The 16,441-nt window shown below is 65.0% G+C and overlaps 1 protein-coding gene across 1 annotated transcript in view; it reads left to right on the forward strand.

Annotated features, from left to right (window-relative positions):
- Positions 1–7,047, forward strand: part of Tpo (thyroid peroxidase) — a 61,481-nt gene extending 54,434 nt beyond the window's left edge. Inside the window, exons 15-19 of the mRNA XM_042670491.1 lie at positions 262–470; positions 1,669–1,839; positions 2,292–2,423; positions 3,810–3,909; positions 6,696–7,047. Coding sequence (XP_042526425.1) covers positions 262–470; positions 1,669–1,839; positions 2,292–2,423; positions 3,810–3,909; positions 6,696–7,047 — 964 coding nt within the window. The remainder of the gene's footprint in view (positions 1–261; positions 471–1,668; positions 1,840–2,291; positions 2,424–3,809; positions 3,910–6,695) is intronic.
- Positions 7,048–16,441: the final 9,394 nt, after the last annotated feature.

A 16,441-nucleotide genomic window follows, 5' to 3' on the forward strand; every position in this document is an offset into this window, starting at 1 on the left:
CTCACCCCCCCCCGCGCCTCACCCCTGCACCTCACCCCCGCGCCTCCCCCCCGCGCCTCCCCCCCGCGCCTCCCCCCCCTGCGCCTCCCCCCCACGCATCACCCCCCCCGTGCCTCACCCCCCCGCGCCTCACCCCTGCGCCTCACCCCCCCGCGCCTCCCCCCTGCGCCTCACCCCTGCACCTCCCCCCCATGCCTCCCCCCCTGCGCCTCACCCCCCCGCGCCTCACCCCGCGCCTCACCCCGCGCCTCCCCCGCGCAGGTTCTGGTGGGAGCACGGCCCCGTGTTCACCGCCGCGCAGCGGCGCGAGCTGGGGAAGCACTCTCTGGCCCGGGTGGTCTGCGACAACACGGGCCTCACCAGGGCGCCCGCGGACGCCTTCCGCGCCGCGGAGTTCCCCCGGGACTTCGGGGCCTGCGAGGACATCCCGGGCCTGGACCTGGACGCGTGGACGGAGCCTGTGCCGCCAGGTGACCCCTGCTGCTGGGCCCCGAGCCCCTTCTCCAAGAAGCGGCCCACCTCGCCGGCGAGGAGCAGCCATCTGCGCCGCGGCGCCTCCCTCCCGGCAGGAAGCCTCCGGGGCCGTCTGCCCACATCTGGGCTCAGCCTCCCGGCCTGGCCTCCCTCCCGGCAGGAAGCCTCCGGGGCCGTCTGCCCACATCTGGGCTCAGCCTCCCGGCCTGGCCTCCCTCCCGGCAGGAAGCCTCCGGGGCCGTCTGCCCACATCTGGGCTCAGCCTCCCGGCCTGGCCTCCCTCCCGGCAGGAAGCCTCCGGGGCCGTCTGCCCACATCTGGGCTCAGCCTCCCGGCCTGGCCTCCCGGGCCTGTGCGCCCTGCCCGGGGCCCGCCCTGCCTCCGAGCCGGGTCTCCCCCAGCCCAGAGGCTGCGGGTGAGATCTACATTGCTCAGAGCAGGCAAGGATCGCCGTTCAGCTTCATAACCGAAGCTGACCAGGAGCAAACGATCTGACCTGAGTGGTCCTGAGCAGCAGCAGCGCCACGCCAGGAAAGGCCTGCGTTCAGGACCGGGCGGCCACTTGCCAGAGCACACAGAGACACACACCATGCGTGACACACATGCACACACACGCAGATACACACTCCATGTGACACATATACAGAGACACACCATGTGTGACACAGACACACACCACGTGTAACACACAGAGACGCAGAGACACACTGTGTGACACACACGTGCACACAGATACACACACCATGTGTGACACACGCACACACACGCAGATACACATTCCATGTGCCACACACACAGATACACCATGTGTGACACACGCACACATGCACACACACGCACACGCAGCGACACTGTGACACACGTGCACACACGCAGATACACACGCCATGTGTGACACGCGCACACATGCACACACATGCAGATACACATTCATACACACCATGTGTGACACGCAGACACCATGCGTGACCCACACGCACACACACACATGCAGAGACACACACGCACACACACACATGCAGAGACACACCGCCCTTTAGCACTTCCAGAGCAACGAGGAGCAGCTCTGTTCCTGAGCCCTGGTCTCCCGTAGAGGCCGGGGCTGGGGTCGGGCGGGGCCAGGCGTGCGGAGGGGGCGCGGTTCGGCCCCGCAGCTCTGGCGAGGCCCCTCCTGAGCGTGCTGGCCCTGCTCAGGTGACGGGTGCGGCCTCCCGGGCCCGGTGGACCACGGGGACGCCGTGTTCTGTGAAGAGTCGGGCCGGCGCCTGCTTGTGTTCTCCTGCCACCCCGGATACGCGCTCCACGGGCCCGAGCAGGCCGCATGCACCCTGCGAGGCCAGGGCACCCCACCGCCGGTGTGTAAAGGTCCGTGCGTCATGGGGATGGGGGGGTCCAGCCGCCCGGCTCAGCCGGTGGGGGGGGGCCAGCCGCCCGGCTCAGCCAGTGGAGGGGGGGGGTCCAGCCACCCAGCTGAGCCGGTGTGGGGGGGGTCCAGCCGCCCGGCTCAGCCGGTGGGGGGGGGGGTCCAGCCACCCAGCTGAGCCGGTGGGGGGGGGGGTCCAGCCACCCGACTCAGCCGGTGGAGGGGGGGGGTCCAGCCACCCAGCTGAGCCGGTGGGGGGGGGGGGGTCCAGCCGCCCGGCTCAGCCGGTGAGGGGGGGGGGGTCCAGCCACCCAGCTGAGCCGGTGGGGGAGGGTCCAGCCACCCAGCTGAGCCGGTGGGGGGGGGGGTTCCAGCCACCCGACTCAGCCGGTGGAGGGGGGGATTCCAGCCGCCCGGCTCAGGGCCGCCGCTCACCCGCACACCGTGTGTGCAGATGTGGATGAGTGTGCAGACCCGACACGCCCGCCCTGCCACCCCTCTGCGAGGTGCAGGAACTCCGAGGGCAGCTTCCAGTGCGTGTGCTCCGACCCCTACGCGCTGGCGGAGGACGGGAGGACCTGCGTGGGTGCGTGCTCTGCGCCCGCCACCTGCTCTCTGTCGTGGCTGTAGGTATTAGTGTCCTCCTGCCAGGGACCGACGCCAGGCCGGCCCGCGCCTGCCCCGCACAAGGGGACGGCACCCGGAAAACGCCGCAGGGCAGATGGCCGGCACAGCAACAGCGCGGTCGGCGACCCTGGCAGGACCGGCACTGCCCGCGGGGAAGGCTCTGCGCTCAAGAAGGCCGGCGCAGCTGCCCGGGGGGGCGGGGGGGGGGGGCGCCCTGAGGCCGGCCTCCGGCCGTCCCGGCCCACAGTCCAGGCGGGCACCTCCTTCCCTCCAGACAGAGCCCAGACACAGGCAGCACCTGCCGCCACCGGCCCCTCAGCCCTGCCCCTCCATGATGTTCCTGCATGAGGACAGTCCTGAGCCTAAACAGCAAAGGCAGAGAACGTCAGAACCACATGGTGGAAATGCCGCCATTCAGCTCCGCTCCATGGGGCAGCTGGGACTGAGACCTCAGGAGACATCCAGAACACAGCACAGAGAGCGCAGCACAGACACACAGCACAGAACACACAGCACAGAACACACAGCACAGAACACACAGCACAGACACACAGCACAGAGAAAACACAGCACGGAACACACAGCACGGAACACACAGCACAGACACACAGCACAGACACACAGCACAGACACACAGCATAGAACACACAGCACAGACACACAGCACAGACACACAGCACGGAACACACAGCACAGAGAACACAGCACAGACACACAGCACAGACACACAGCACAAAGCACAGAGCACAGAACACACAGCACAGAGAACACAGCACAGACACACAGCACAGAGCACAGAGCACAGAACACACAGCACAGAGCACAGAGCACAGAGCACAGAACACACAGCACAGAGAACACAGCACAGACACACAGCACAGAACACACAGCACAGAGAACACAGCACAGACACACAGCACAGACACACAGCACAGAGCACAGAACACACAGCACAGAACACACAGCACAGACACACAGCACAGAGAACACAGCACAGAGAACACAGCACAGACACACAGCACAGAGAACACAGCACAGAGAACACAGCACAGACACACAGCACAGAGCACAGAGCACAGAGCACAGAACACACAGCATAGAGCACAGAGCATAGAGCACAGAGCACACACCGCACCCACTGCACACCGCAAACAGCCCATAGCATGTCGCACACGGCACACCACACACTAGACAGCACTGTGCACACAGCACGGCACACACCGATGTGTGACACGATACCCAACCCCGCTGGACCGCCGCTGCCCACGCCCCCCATGGCTGGCGGCTGGTGGCCTTCAGAGGCGGGAGGGCAGCGCCGGCACCCTGACCGGCTCCTCCTGCGCAGACTCTGGCCGGCTCCCTCGGGCAACCTGGGTCTCCGTGGTGCTGGTGGTGACTCTCGCCGGCTGCGTGGCAGCCTTCAGCTGCACGGCGATTCGCAGGGGGTAAGTCGCCCGCTCCTGCGCTCGCACACGGGGCCTCCTGGCTGGCCGGACAGTGCGATGGGGTCGTGGGTGTCCCAGCCCGGGGCCTCGCCCTCGGCCAGGCATGCTGGGCAGTGAGTGCCTGGTCACCCACCCTCAGCGGTGTCCAGGGGCGGTGGACGCAGGCCCCGTGTCCTGACCGATGGCAGCGACATGCTCTCTGGTTGGAAGCCAAGCTTCTTCCAGACTCCTCTGAGGGGAAGATGGTTACGTGAATGTGGTCTTTCCCGCTGCATCCAGAATTTGCGTGAGACTCTGGTGTTTGACATGTCACTGTGCTAGACGCTCAGAGGACAAGTCTGAGGCTCTGCTGTGTCCACAGGTCCCCAGGGAAAATACCTGTCTTGGGTCCCTGCCAGTGACCCTCCACGCCCCGCAGGGGAGGCCCCGCAGGGGAGGCTGGTGCTCCTCCACGCCCCGCAGGGGAGGCCCCGCAGGGGAGGCCCCGCAGGGGAGGCCCCGCAGGGGAGGCTGGTGCCCTCCACGCCCCGCAGGGGAGGCCCCGCAGGGGAGGCCCCGCAGGGGAGGCCCCGCAGGGGAGGCTGGTGCCCTCCACGCCCCACAGGGGAGGCCCCGCAGGGGAGGCCCCGCAGGGGAGGCCCCGCTGGGGAGGCTGGGGCCCTCCACGCCCCGCAGGGGAGGCTGCCCCCCACCTTACGCCAGTGAAGAGCCCGTCTCACTACCCTTGCTTTTCGGATGCGCGTGGTCTGTCTTCAACAGGAAGCGGTGAGGCGGACAGCAGCGTGGACTGCACCGAGTCCGCTCTGCCCGCTCGGAGCATCCTGCACACTCCCAGCGACTTCTTGTCACATTAAGAAATGCCCACCATTTGACCTAGAACCTTCTTTACATACTGTGCACTTTTACTGCACGCGTTAGGAAACGGGTTTTCGAGCAGTCAGAGCCCCAGTGCGGAACGGGGTGCATCTCCATTGTGTCTGGAGGTCAGAGCCAAGGTCAAAGCTCTGTCCCTAGGGCTTCTCTCTGTCCCGTTCTCTGGGCCGCTCAGCCGTGTGCCAGGATACCCACCGCACCTGTCACGCCAGCCGGCTCAGCCGACCGCAAGGCCGGCCGGACCCCCCCCCCCCCGCGACCCCTGAGTCGATGATCTTTCTGGGGTGGATGGCTAAGGGAGACCCCGGCAGATTCACAGCTGCTGAAGGGTGGGTGGCGCTGCGAAGCTCTTCAGAGTGGCCGTCGGTGAGCAGGTGCCGGCGTCGGTCCTGCGGAGGCAGAAAACCCATCTCCTTTTGAGAAAATAGCTCAAGCCAAAGAACTGCAGTGGAGCGTAGGCTACCCAGCTACCACTGCGCTGCTCTTCGGAAGCACACCTTGGCACAGTGATTGCTTTATCAGAATTGAGGTGGTTTCAACACTCTTATCTAGAGACGTGTGGTTGGTGGGTTTCTCAACTGGCGTCTCCAGGCCTGGCCGCGCCCTCTCCCCGCTGGCCGCTCTGTGTGCCCGCGTCTCCAGGCCTGGCCGCGCCCTCTCCCTGCTGGCCACTCTGTGTGCCCGTGCCCCAGGTTGATCGGACAAGCCGCTGACTGGCTCAGTTGCCTGCTGCCCGTGACCACGCCGGACCCATGGGTGCTGGCGGGAGGCTGGGCCTGGTCTTCAGAACTTCCTTGCATCTGATGCTCTGGCTTTCCCATGTGTAATGAAAGAAACCTATTACTGTAGGGAGAACAAAGTTAAACGAGCAAATGCAAGAACCAATCCCCTGCCTTTTAAAAAATGTACTGAAGCTAAACAAAGTTAAACGAGCAAATGCAAGAACCAATCCCCTGCCTTTTAAAAAATGTACTGAAGCTAAACAAAGTTAAACGAGCAAATGCAAGAACCAATCCCCTGCCTTTTAAAAAATGTACTGAAGCTAAACAAAGTTAAATGAGCAAATGCAAGAACCAATCCCCTGCCTTTTAAAAAATGTACTGAAGCTAAACAAAGTTAAATGAGCAAATGCAAGAACCAATCCCCTGCCTTTTAAAAAATGTACTGAAGCTAACCCCCAGGTGCTCCACTTCGCTAGGAAACGTGAGGCGTGTACCTGTGGCTGGTACACCGTAGGCAGTGTCCAAACCCCAAACTGTAACATGTCCACGCCGCACAGCTCGAACTGACCAACCCCAGCGGTGAGTGTGCCCGGCCCGGCCCAGCCCGGCCCGGCCCGGCAGCTCCTGAGCCATCCACTGAGCACCGTGTGAAATCCAGCAGTCATTCCCCGTGCTTGAGGCTGAAAGCAGTCTTCGGGGCGGGGCACTGTGGAGGGCGGCCGGAGGCCCTGACGGAGCGGCCACAGTGCCATCTGCTGGGTAGCCAGCAGAACTGCATCACAGCCCGTACTAGAAGACCCGGAGCCTGCCTTGCGTTCTGTCCCGTAGCGATTCCTCCTTGGCGATCCTCTGGGTTTGTCTCATCATTGAAAGTGGGGCAGGGCCGGGGCTGTGGTGGCTGCGGTTGCTCTTCCATGTGCTGTTGATCCCGGGGCACCGCGGGCACAGATGGAGACCCCAGCCACACCACTGTGGACATATGCTGGGCCCACAGGCTTCCTGGAATGACCACACGGAGGCCATGGGGGCGGGGAGGGGGTGGAGGGTTCTCTCCAGCCCCAGCCTCCCCGTCCCCAGCCCAGAGCGAGCCCTGGATGACCTCCTGGCTCCCGGCTGCCAGGGAGGCAGGGACACAGCCGGGGGGCTCTTCTGGGCTCTGACGGCAGTGATGATGCACGTGTGTATCCGCAGGACACGTTCGGACACCAAGGCCACACTGCCGGTCACCGAGAGGGACTCGAGAGTGCCCGTCCAGCCGGAGTGTGACAGGGACCAGGCCCACGGGACGCCTCCACCCCGGACGGCAGCCCAAGGCCCGGAGCAGGTGGGTTCACGCCCGTCCTTTAGGGTGATGGCGCAAGCAGTGCCTCTCACCAGGACTCGGGCGTCACTGAACGTACCTGCCGTTCGTGCTGCTCGCCAGGCCCCGCCTCCAGCACCGGCCCGCACCCTCCTGCCTGCCATCCTCCATGCGGACTCTAGTCCTCAGAGAACCGTAGCCCATCCAACGGTGAACCTACTTTTAAAAGTACAAATGGAGTGACAGGAACGAAAATGGCTTTCATTAGATGGACCAGCTTCAAATGAAGGGCTATTTACTTCAGCGTTACCCAAGCCTCCGCTGGAAATGGACGGGAAATTAACTAAGAGCCAAAAGAGAATGTTGGCTTACGTTTGTTTTTTAAGATGGGCCGATGGCTGTCAGTGGGGAGGCCCGAGGGAGGTGGCGTTTTGCCCTGCGCACTCACACTCGCCGTGACGCCGGGTGTGGGTGCAGGTCGCAGGGCTGCAGGGTCGCAGGGCTGCAGGGCCGCAGGGTCGCAGGGCTGCAGGGCTGCAGGGCCGCAGGGCTGCAGGGCCGCAGGGCTGTAGGGCCGCAGAGTCGCAGGGCCGCAGGGCCGCAGGGCTGCCGGGCCGCAGGGCTGTAGGGCCGCAGAGTCACAGGGCCGCAGGGCCGCAGGGCCGCAGGGCTGCAGGGCCGCAGGGCTGTAGGCCGCAGGGTCACAGGGCCGCAGGGCTGCAGGCCGCAGAGTCGCAGGGCCGCAGGGTTGCAGGGCCGCAGGGCTGCAGGCCACAGGGTCGCAGGGCCGCAGGCCGCAGGGTCGCAGGGCTGCAGGGCCGCAGGGCCGGCCTTGCTGCACAGCCTGCAGGAGCACTGGACAGAGCACTGCAGAACACCAGCTACCTGGTGCTCTGAGAGCCCAGGAGGGGAGGTGTCCGGAGCGTCCTTGACCGCAGACAAGGACCCCACACCACGTGGCACGGCACAGCCCACGCCTGCTCCTCCAGCGGGGCAGCCAGGAGCTGCCTGCTAGGAGCAAAAATGGGAACTGAGAGCAGCCCTTCCACCCGGACGATCACCCCGAGTTCAGTGCTGGCAGCACCACGATGTGAGGGCGCCAGGGACCCAAGCCCGTCCCGAGCAGGGGGCACCCCCAGAGCGGGGAGCACCCCCAGAGTGGGGAGCACCCCCAGAGTGGGGAGCACCCCCAGAGCGGGGAGCACCCCCAGAGTGGAGAGCACCCCCAGAGTGGGGAGCACCCCCAGAGCGGGGAGTCCCTCCCCAGAGCGGGGCGCACCCCCAGAGCGGGGCACACCCCCAGAGCGGGGAGTCCCTCCCCAGAGCGGGGCGCACCCCCAGAGCGGGGCGCACCCCCAGAGCGGGGAGCACCCCCAGAGCGGGGAGCACCCCCAGAGTGGGGAGTCCCTCCCCAGAGCGGGGCGTACCCCCAGAGCGGGGCGCACCCCCAGAGCGGGGAGCACCCCCAGAGCGGGGAGTCCCTCCCCAGAGCGGGGCGCACCCCCAGAGCGGGGCGCACCCCCAGAGCGGGGAGCACCCCCAGAGCGGGGAGCACCCCCAGAGCGGGGAGTCCCTCCCCAGAGCGGGGAGCACCCCCAGAGCGGGGAGCCCCTCCCCAGAGCGGGGAGCACCCCCAGAGCGGGGAGCCCCTCCCCAGAGCGGGGAGCACCCCCAGAGCGGGGAGCCCCTCCCCAGAGTGGGGAGCACCCCCAGAGCGGGGCGCACCCCCAGAGCGGGGAGCACCCCCAGAGCGGGGAGTCCCTCCCCAGAGTGGGGAGCACCCCCAGAGCGGGGAGCCCCTCCCCAGAGCGGGGAGCACCCCCAGAGCGGGGAGCCCCTCCCCAGAGTGGGGAGCACCCCCAGAGTGGGGAGCACCCCCAGAGCGGGGAGCCCCTCCCCAGAGCGGGGAGCACCCCCCGAGTGGGGAGCACCCCCAGAGCGGGGAGCCCCTCCCCAGAGCGGGGCGCACCCCCAGAGTGGGGAGCACCCCAGTGTGGGGAGCCCCTGCTCTGCCCCACGCTGTGGGGTGAGGGCTGTGCCGGGTGAGCGTGCAGAGAACTCGACACCCTTTCCAGCTCACTGGGCCCCTCCGTCCCAGCTGCCCGGGCACGGCCCCGGCCCCTCCGTCCCAGCTGCCCGGGCACGGCCCCGGCCCCTCCGTCCCAGCTGCCCGGGCACGGCCCCGGCCCCTCCGTCCCAGCTGCCCGGGCACGGCCCCGGCCCCTCCGTCCCGGATGCCCGGGCATGGCCCCGGCCCCTCCATCTGTCCCTAGCTGCCCAGGCACGGCCCCGGCCCCTCCGTCCCATGGCAGGGCAGGGCCCCGGCCCCTCCGTCCTGTGGAAGGGCACGGCCCCTCCGTCCCGTGGCAGGGCAGGGCCCTGGCCCCTCCGTCCCGTGGCAGGGCACAGCCCCGGCCCCTCCATCCCGAGGCAGGGCACGGCCCCGGCCCCTCCATCCCGAGGCAGGGCAGGGCTCACCGCAGCCTCTCTCCACAGGATCCGGCCTGCGGGTCCCAGGTCCTGCTCTGCCAGTAGGCACCTCTGCTCCTCTCGGGACCCCGGCACTGGCAAGGGTGGATCCTAGGCTGCCTGGTGAAAAGGAGTGGTGAACTGTCGGGCCGGCCGCCCCCATGGGGGTCCCCGTGGGGGGAGGGCGAGCTTCTGGGCCCCAGGCCGAGTCCCAGGCTGTGAGGTCCGCTCAGTTTCTGGTGGAAAGCCAGAACACACTCTGCAGAGGTGCTCAGAGGACTGGCACAGAATCAGATATTTTAAAACACATGTGCTGCGAAGTCTACAAGACTGCTTCCCAGTAACGCAACGGTCTGATGACCATAGAGCAGAAGAAATAAAAGCTACCAGCGAAGCTTGTCCGTCCTTCTGTACAACTGCCTGACGGCTATTCCAACAAGCACCTGACCCGGCGCGTCCTGGGCTCGGGGTGGGAGGCGCTGGGAGGGAAGCCACAGACTGCCCCTACTCCAAAAGAGCCCCTCCCACAGCACCCATCTGGGAGCCGAGGCCCACACAGGGGCTTTGGGGCACGGAAGCCCAGACCACAGCACAGCAGACCACACCACTGCTCCCCACCGGACCGGTTTCCTTAGGAGAGGATGGCAGCCATTGCACTCCCTTGCTAGCTCCAGCCAGGAACGGGTACCCCGGCCCCACCCCACCCCCGCTCCACACCCGCCCCACACAGGGACATCAGCCCACACAGGGCTGTCAGTACTCACACAGGACCATCAGGACCCACACAGGGCCATCAGCCCACACAGGACCATCAGCCCACACAGGACCATCAGCCCACACAGGGTCATCAGCCCACACAGGACCATCAGTATATACAGGGTCATCAGGACCCACACAGGACCATCAGCCCACACAGGGCCATCAGCCCACACAGGGCCATCAGAACCCACACAGGACCATCAGCCCACACAGGACCATCAGGACCCACACAGGACCATCAGAACCCACACAGGACCATCAGCACACACAGGACCATCAGCCCACACAGGACCATCAGCCCACACAGGGCCATCAGCACACACAGGACCATCAGCACACACAGGACCATCAGCCCACACAGGACCATCAGGACCCACACAGGGCCATCAGGACCCACAGAGGGCCATCAGCCCACACAGGACCATCAGAACCCACACAGGACCATCAGCACACACAGGGCCATCAGCACACACAGGGCCATCAGCCCACACAGGACCATCAAAACCCACACAGGACCATCAGCCCACACAGGACCATCAGCCCACACAGGACCATCAGAACCCACACAGGACCATCAGCCCACACAGGACCATCAGGACCCACACAGGACCATCAGAACCCACACAGGACCATCAGAACCCACAAAGGACCATCAGCACACACAGGACCATCAGCCCACACAGGGCCATCAGCACACACAGGACCATCAGCACACACAGGACCATCAGCCCACACAGGACCATCAGCCCACACAGGACCATCAGAACACACACAGGACCATCAGCCCACACAGGACCATCAGGACCCACACAGGACCATCAGAACCCACACAGGACCATCAGCACACACAGGACCATCAGCCCACACAGGACCATCAGCCCACACAGGACCATCAGCACACACAGGACCATCAGGACCCACACAGGACCATCAGCCCACACAGGACCATCAGGACACACAGGACCATCAGCCCACACAGGACCATCAGCACACACAGGACCATCGGCACACACAGGATCATCAGCACACACAGGACCATCAGCCCACACAGGACCATCAGTATATACAGGGCCATCAGGACCCACACAGGGCCATCAGCCCACACAGGACCATCAGAACCCACACAGGACCATCAGCCCACACAGGACCATCAGGACCCACACAGGACCATCAGAACCCACACAGGACCATCAGCACACACAGGACCATCAGCCCACACAGGACCATCAGCCCACACAGGGCCATCAGCACACACAGGACCATCAGCCCACACAGGACCATCAGGACCCACACAGGACCATCAGCACACACAGGACCATCAGGACCCACACAGGACCATCAGAACCCACACAGGAACATCAGCCCACACAGGACCATCAGCCCACACAGGGCCATCAGCACACACAGGATCATCAGCACACACAGGACCATCAGCCCACACAGGACCATCAGCCCACACAGGGCCATCAGCCCACACAGGACCATCAGAACCCACACAGGACCATCAGCCCACACAGGACCATCAGGACCCACACAGGACCATCAGAACCCACACAGGACCATCAGCACACACAGGACCATCAGCACACACAGGACCATCAGCCCACACAGGGCCATCAGCACACACAGGACCATCAGCACACACAGGACCATCAGCCCACACAGGACCATCAGCCCACACAGGACCATCAGCACACACAGGACCATCAGCCCACACAGGACCATCAGCCCACACAGGACCATCAGAACCCACACAGGACCATCAGCACACACAGGACCATCAGCCCACACAGGACCATCAGCCCACACAGGACCATCAGCACACACAGGACCATCAGCAAACACAGGACCATCAGCCCACACAGGACCATCAGCACACACAGGACCATCAGCACACACAGGACCATCAGCCCACACAGGACCATCAGGACCCACACAGGACCATCAGAACCCACACAGGACCATCAGCCCACACAGGACCATCAGCCCACACAGGACCATCAGCCCACACAGGGCCATCAGCACACACAGGACCATCAGCACACACAGGACCATCAGCACACACAGGACCATCAGCACACACAGGGCCATCAGCCCACACAGGACCATCAGAACCCACATAGGACCATCAGCCCACCCAGGACCATCAGGACCCACACAGGACCATCAGAACCCACACAGGACCATCAGCACACACAGGACCATCAGCCCACACAGGACCATCAGCCCACACAGGGCCATCAGCACACACAGGACCATCAGCCCACACAGGACCATCAGGACCCACACAGGACCATCAGCACACACAGGACCATCAGGACCCACACAGGACCATCAGCACACACAGGACCATCAGCCCACACAGGACCATCAGCCCACACAGGACCATCAGCACACACAGGACCATCAGCCCACACAGGACCATCAGCCCACACAGGGCCATCAGCCCACACAGGACCATCAGAACCCACACAGGACCATCAGCCCACACAGGACCATCAGGACCCACACAGGACCATCAGAACCCACACAGGACCATCAGCCCACACAGGACCATCAGCCCACACAGGACCATCAGCCCACACAGGGCCATCAGCACACACAGGACCATCAGCACACACAGGACCATCAGCCCACACAGGACCATCAGCCCACACAGGACCATCAGCACACACAGGACCATCAGCCCACACAGGACCATCAGCACACACAGGACCATCAGCCCACACAGGACCATCAGGACCCACACAGGACCATCAGAACCCACACAGGACCATCAGCCCACACAGGACCATCAGCCCACACAGGACCATCAGCCCACACAGGGCCATCAGCCCACACAGGACCATCAGAACCCACACAGGACCATCAGCCCACACAGGACCATCAGGACCCACACAGGACCATCAGAATCCACACAGGAGCATCAGCACACACAGGACCATCAGCCCACACAGGACCATCAGCATACACAGGACCATCAGCACACACAGGACCATCAGGACCCACACAGGGCCATCAGGACCCACACAGGGCCATCAGCCCACACAGGACCATCAGCACACACAGGACCATCAGCCCACACAGGACCATCAGGACCCACACAGGGCCATCAGGACCCACACAGGGCCATCAGCCCACACAGGACCATCAGAACCCACACAGGACCATCAGCCCACACAGGACCATCAGGACCCACACAGGACCATCAGAACCCACACAGGACCATCAGCCCACACAGGACCATCAGCCCACACAGGACCATCAGCCCACACAGGGCCATCAGCACACACAGGACCATCAGCACACACAGGACCATCAGCCCACACAGGACCATCAGCCCACACAGGACCATCAGCCCACATAGGGCCATCAGGACCCACACAGGGCCATCAGTCCACACAGGACCATCAGAACCCACACAGGGCCATCAGCCCACACAGGACCATCAGGACCCACACAGGACCATCAGCACACACAGGATCATCAGGACCCACACAGGACCATCAGGACCCACACAGGGCCATCAGCCCACACAGGACCATCAGCACACACAGGACCATCAGGACCCACACAGGGCCATCAGCCCACACAGGACCATCAGCACACACAGGACCATCAGGACCCACACAGGACCATCAGCACACACAGGACCATCGGGACCCACACAGGACCATCAAGACCCACACAGGACCATCAGCCCACACAGGGCCATCAGGACCCACACAGGGCCATCAGGACCCACACAGGGCCATCAGCACACACAGGACCATCAGGACCCACACAGGGCCATCAGCACACACAGGACCATCGGGACCCACACAGGGCCATTAGGACCCACACAGGACCATCAGCACACACAGGGCCATCAGGACCCACACAGGACCATCAGGACACACACAGGACCATCAGCACACACAGGACCATGAGCCAACACAGGGCCATCAGGACCCACACAGGACCATCAGCACACACAAGACCATCAGGACCCACACAGGGTCCTCAGCCCACACAGGACCATCAGGACCCACACAGGACCATCGGGACCCACACAGGACCATCGGGACCCACACAGGACCATCGGGACCCACACAGGACCATCAGGACCCACACAGCGCCATCAGGACCCACACAGGGCCATCGGCCCACACAGGCCCATCAGGACCCACACAGGGTCCTCAGCCCACATAGGGCCATCATGTTCCACACAGGCCCATCAGGACCCACAGAGGGCAGCCAGGACCCACACAGGGCTGTCACTGGGCACAGAGCCTCCCATGGTCAGGCCCCTCAGTCGGCCTGGCGGTTGTGCTCACCCCCTCTGGCTGAGCCTCTGTACTCCAGCACTCATTCTTCAGGTCAGAATGGCACTGCCAGCATTGGGTTGACTCAAGTTCATTGGGGCTGAGCCTGAGTTGCCCTTTGCCCGCAAATGGACCATGGCACAGCTTGTCCTGGGCTGTGGAAGGGTGGCACCTGGGGCCTGTGGGGCGGAGGGTGTGGCCGGAGCCGCACCTGTCCCAGAACTCCTCTGCTGGCTCAGCAAAGCCCAGCAGAAACCATCCCCATCCCCCATGCTGGGGGGGGGGGGGGGGATGCGCCACCGCAGGCCCGCAGAAGCACCAACTCAGCCCCAGACACGGGTGACAAGGGCAGGGGTCAGTATTGTGACCCTGCAAGGCCAGAGCCTGGCCAAGGGCCACTAAGGGCCGCGCATGGACATGGCCAGCTCCAGAGGGCCCTGCATGGACGTGGCCGGCTCCAGAGGGGCCAACATGGACCTGGCTGGCTCCAGAGGGCCCTGCTTGGACCTGGCCAGCTCCAGAGGGCCCCGCATGGACATGGCCAGCTCCAGAGGGCCCCACTTGGACCTGGCCAGCTCCAGAGGGCCCCGCATGGACGTGGCCGGCTCCAGAGGGCCCCGCATGGACGTGGCCAGCTCCAGACGCCGCGGACCTGTGGCCCAGCCGGCCAGGGGAGTGCCAGTCCAGGGAAGCAACTCAGGTGACCCATGGAAGGCGAGACAGAACGCATCTGGGGTGGGAAGGACCTCATGTGGCTCTGGCCGCCACACAGGAGAGACACACCCTCTTTCAGGGGCAGGGCAGAGTGGAGCGCACAGTACCTCTGAGGCTGGGCAGTGAGCCGCGTGCGCGGTCCTCCTGCCCAGATCCACTGCCCACGTCCTGAGAGACCGACACCGACAGCTGCTGCACCGAGAGACGCCAGAAGCCGCAAGGCCAGATGTGGTGGAGTCGAAGGTCATGAGTCTCGTGCTGTTGTTGTTCTTAGAGTGTCCACTGGGTACCTCTGCTCAGTTGTTCACACTTGGTCCCTGCATGTCTGTGCCCTCAAACAGAGAGAAAATGAACAAATGAAACCAAAACAAGAATGAGAGAGCTATCGCTGCCATGCTTCTTTCTTGTTTCTTTGGAGGACCAGGCCCTTCTCGGGAAGGGGCCTCTGCACGCCTCAGTGCTCAGGCTCCCAGAGCAAGGCCATCGGCCCCCGACGCCAGGGCCCTGCTGGGTGGGCAGGAGCCGGGGACGCCAGGGTGGGCCTGGCAGCTCCACGCCGGGCCGTGCCCCCGGCCGACCTGTGACAGACGCACGGGAGACTGCCGTGAGGAAGGGAGCACTAAGGGGCACCCTTAGCTCCAACAGCAAGTTCCGGAAGAGCCCGTCCCCAGCTAACAGTCCCCCCTCCTCTGCGTAGCGGCTGTGGCCCCACGTGCCCGGCCCATCCTGGCTCTGCCCACTCCCTGCAAGGCCAGCACGGCTGAGGCCTTGGCCAGCCAGCCTCACACAGCCTCGGGCTGTACGTGGGAACAAGGCCCTTCTGTGCGCAGCCTCCCTGTGCCGGGTGCACTCCCTGCCCAGACAGGCCCCGCGCCCCCCACGAGGCCCCCCAGCCACCAGCCCAGACCCAGCCGTGCAGAGCACAGCGGCCTGGGGACCAGCCCAGGGCACTGAATCACAGCTGTGAAGACAGGCTGGGTCCCGCCGCCAAGCAGCACCCACGCCCCCCTCACCCCCCCCAGCCACCCCCAGCCACCCCCCGCCTTCCCACCCCCCCAGCCACCCCCTGCCTCCCCACCCCCACCCCCAGTCACCCCTCCCGCCCCCCTCACCCCCCCAGCCACCCCCCCAGCCACCCCCTGCCTCCCCACCCCCCGCCTCCCCACCCCCCCAGCCACCCCCTACCTCCCCACCCCCCGCCTCCCCACCCCCCCAGCCACCCCCTACCTCCCCACCCCCCGCCTCCCCACCCCCCGCCTCCCCCCAAGCCACCCCTGCCTCCCCACCCCTACCCCGAGTCACCCCTCCCGCCCCCCTCACCCCCCCAGCCACCCCCCCAGCCACCTCCCGCCTCCCCACCCCCTGCCTCCCCACTCCCCACTTCCCCACCC

Source organism: Dipodomys spectabilis, unplaced genomic scaffold (genome assembly GCF_019054845.1).
Source record: "Dipodomys spectabilis isolate Male_0828 unplaced genomic scaffold, ASM1905484v1 ptg000561l, whole genome shotgun sequence".
Classification (NCBI taxonomy): domain Eukaryota; kingdom Metazoa; phylum Chordata; class Mammalia; order Rodentia; family Heteromyidae; genus Dipodomys; species Dipodomys spectabilis.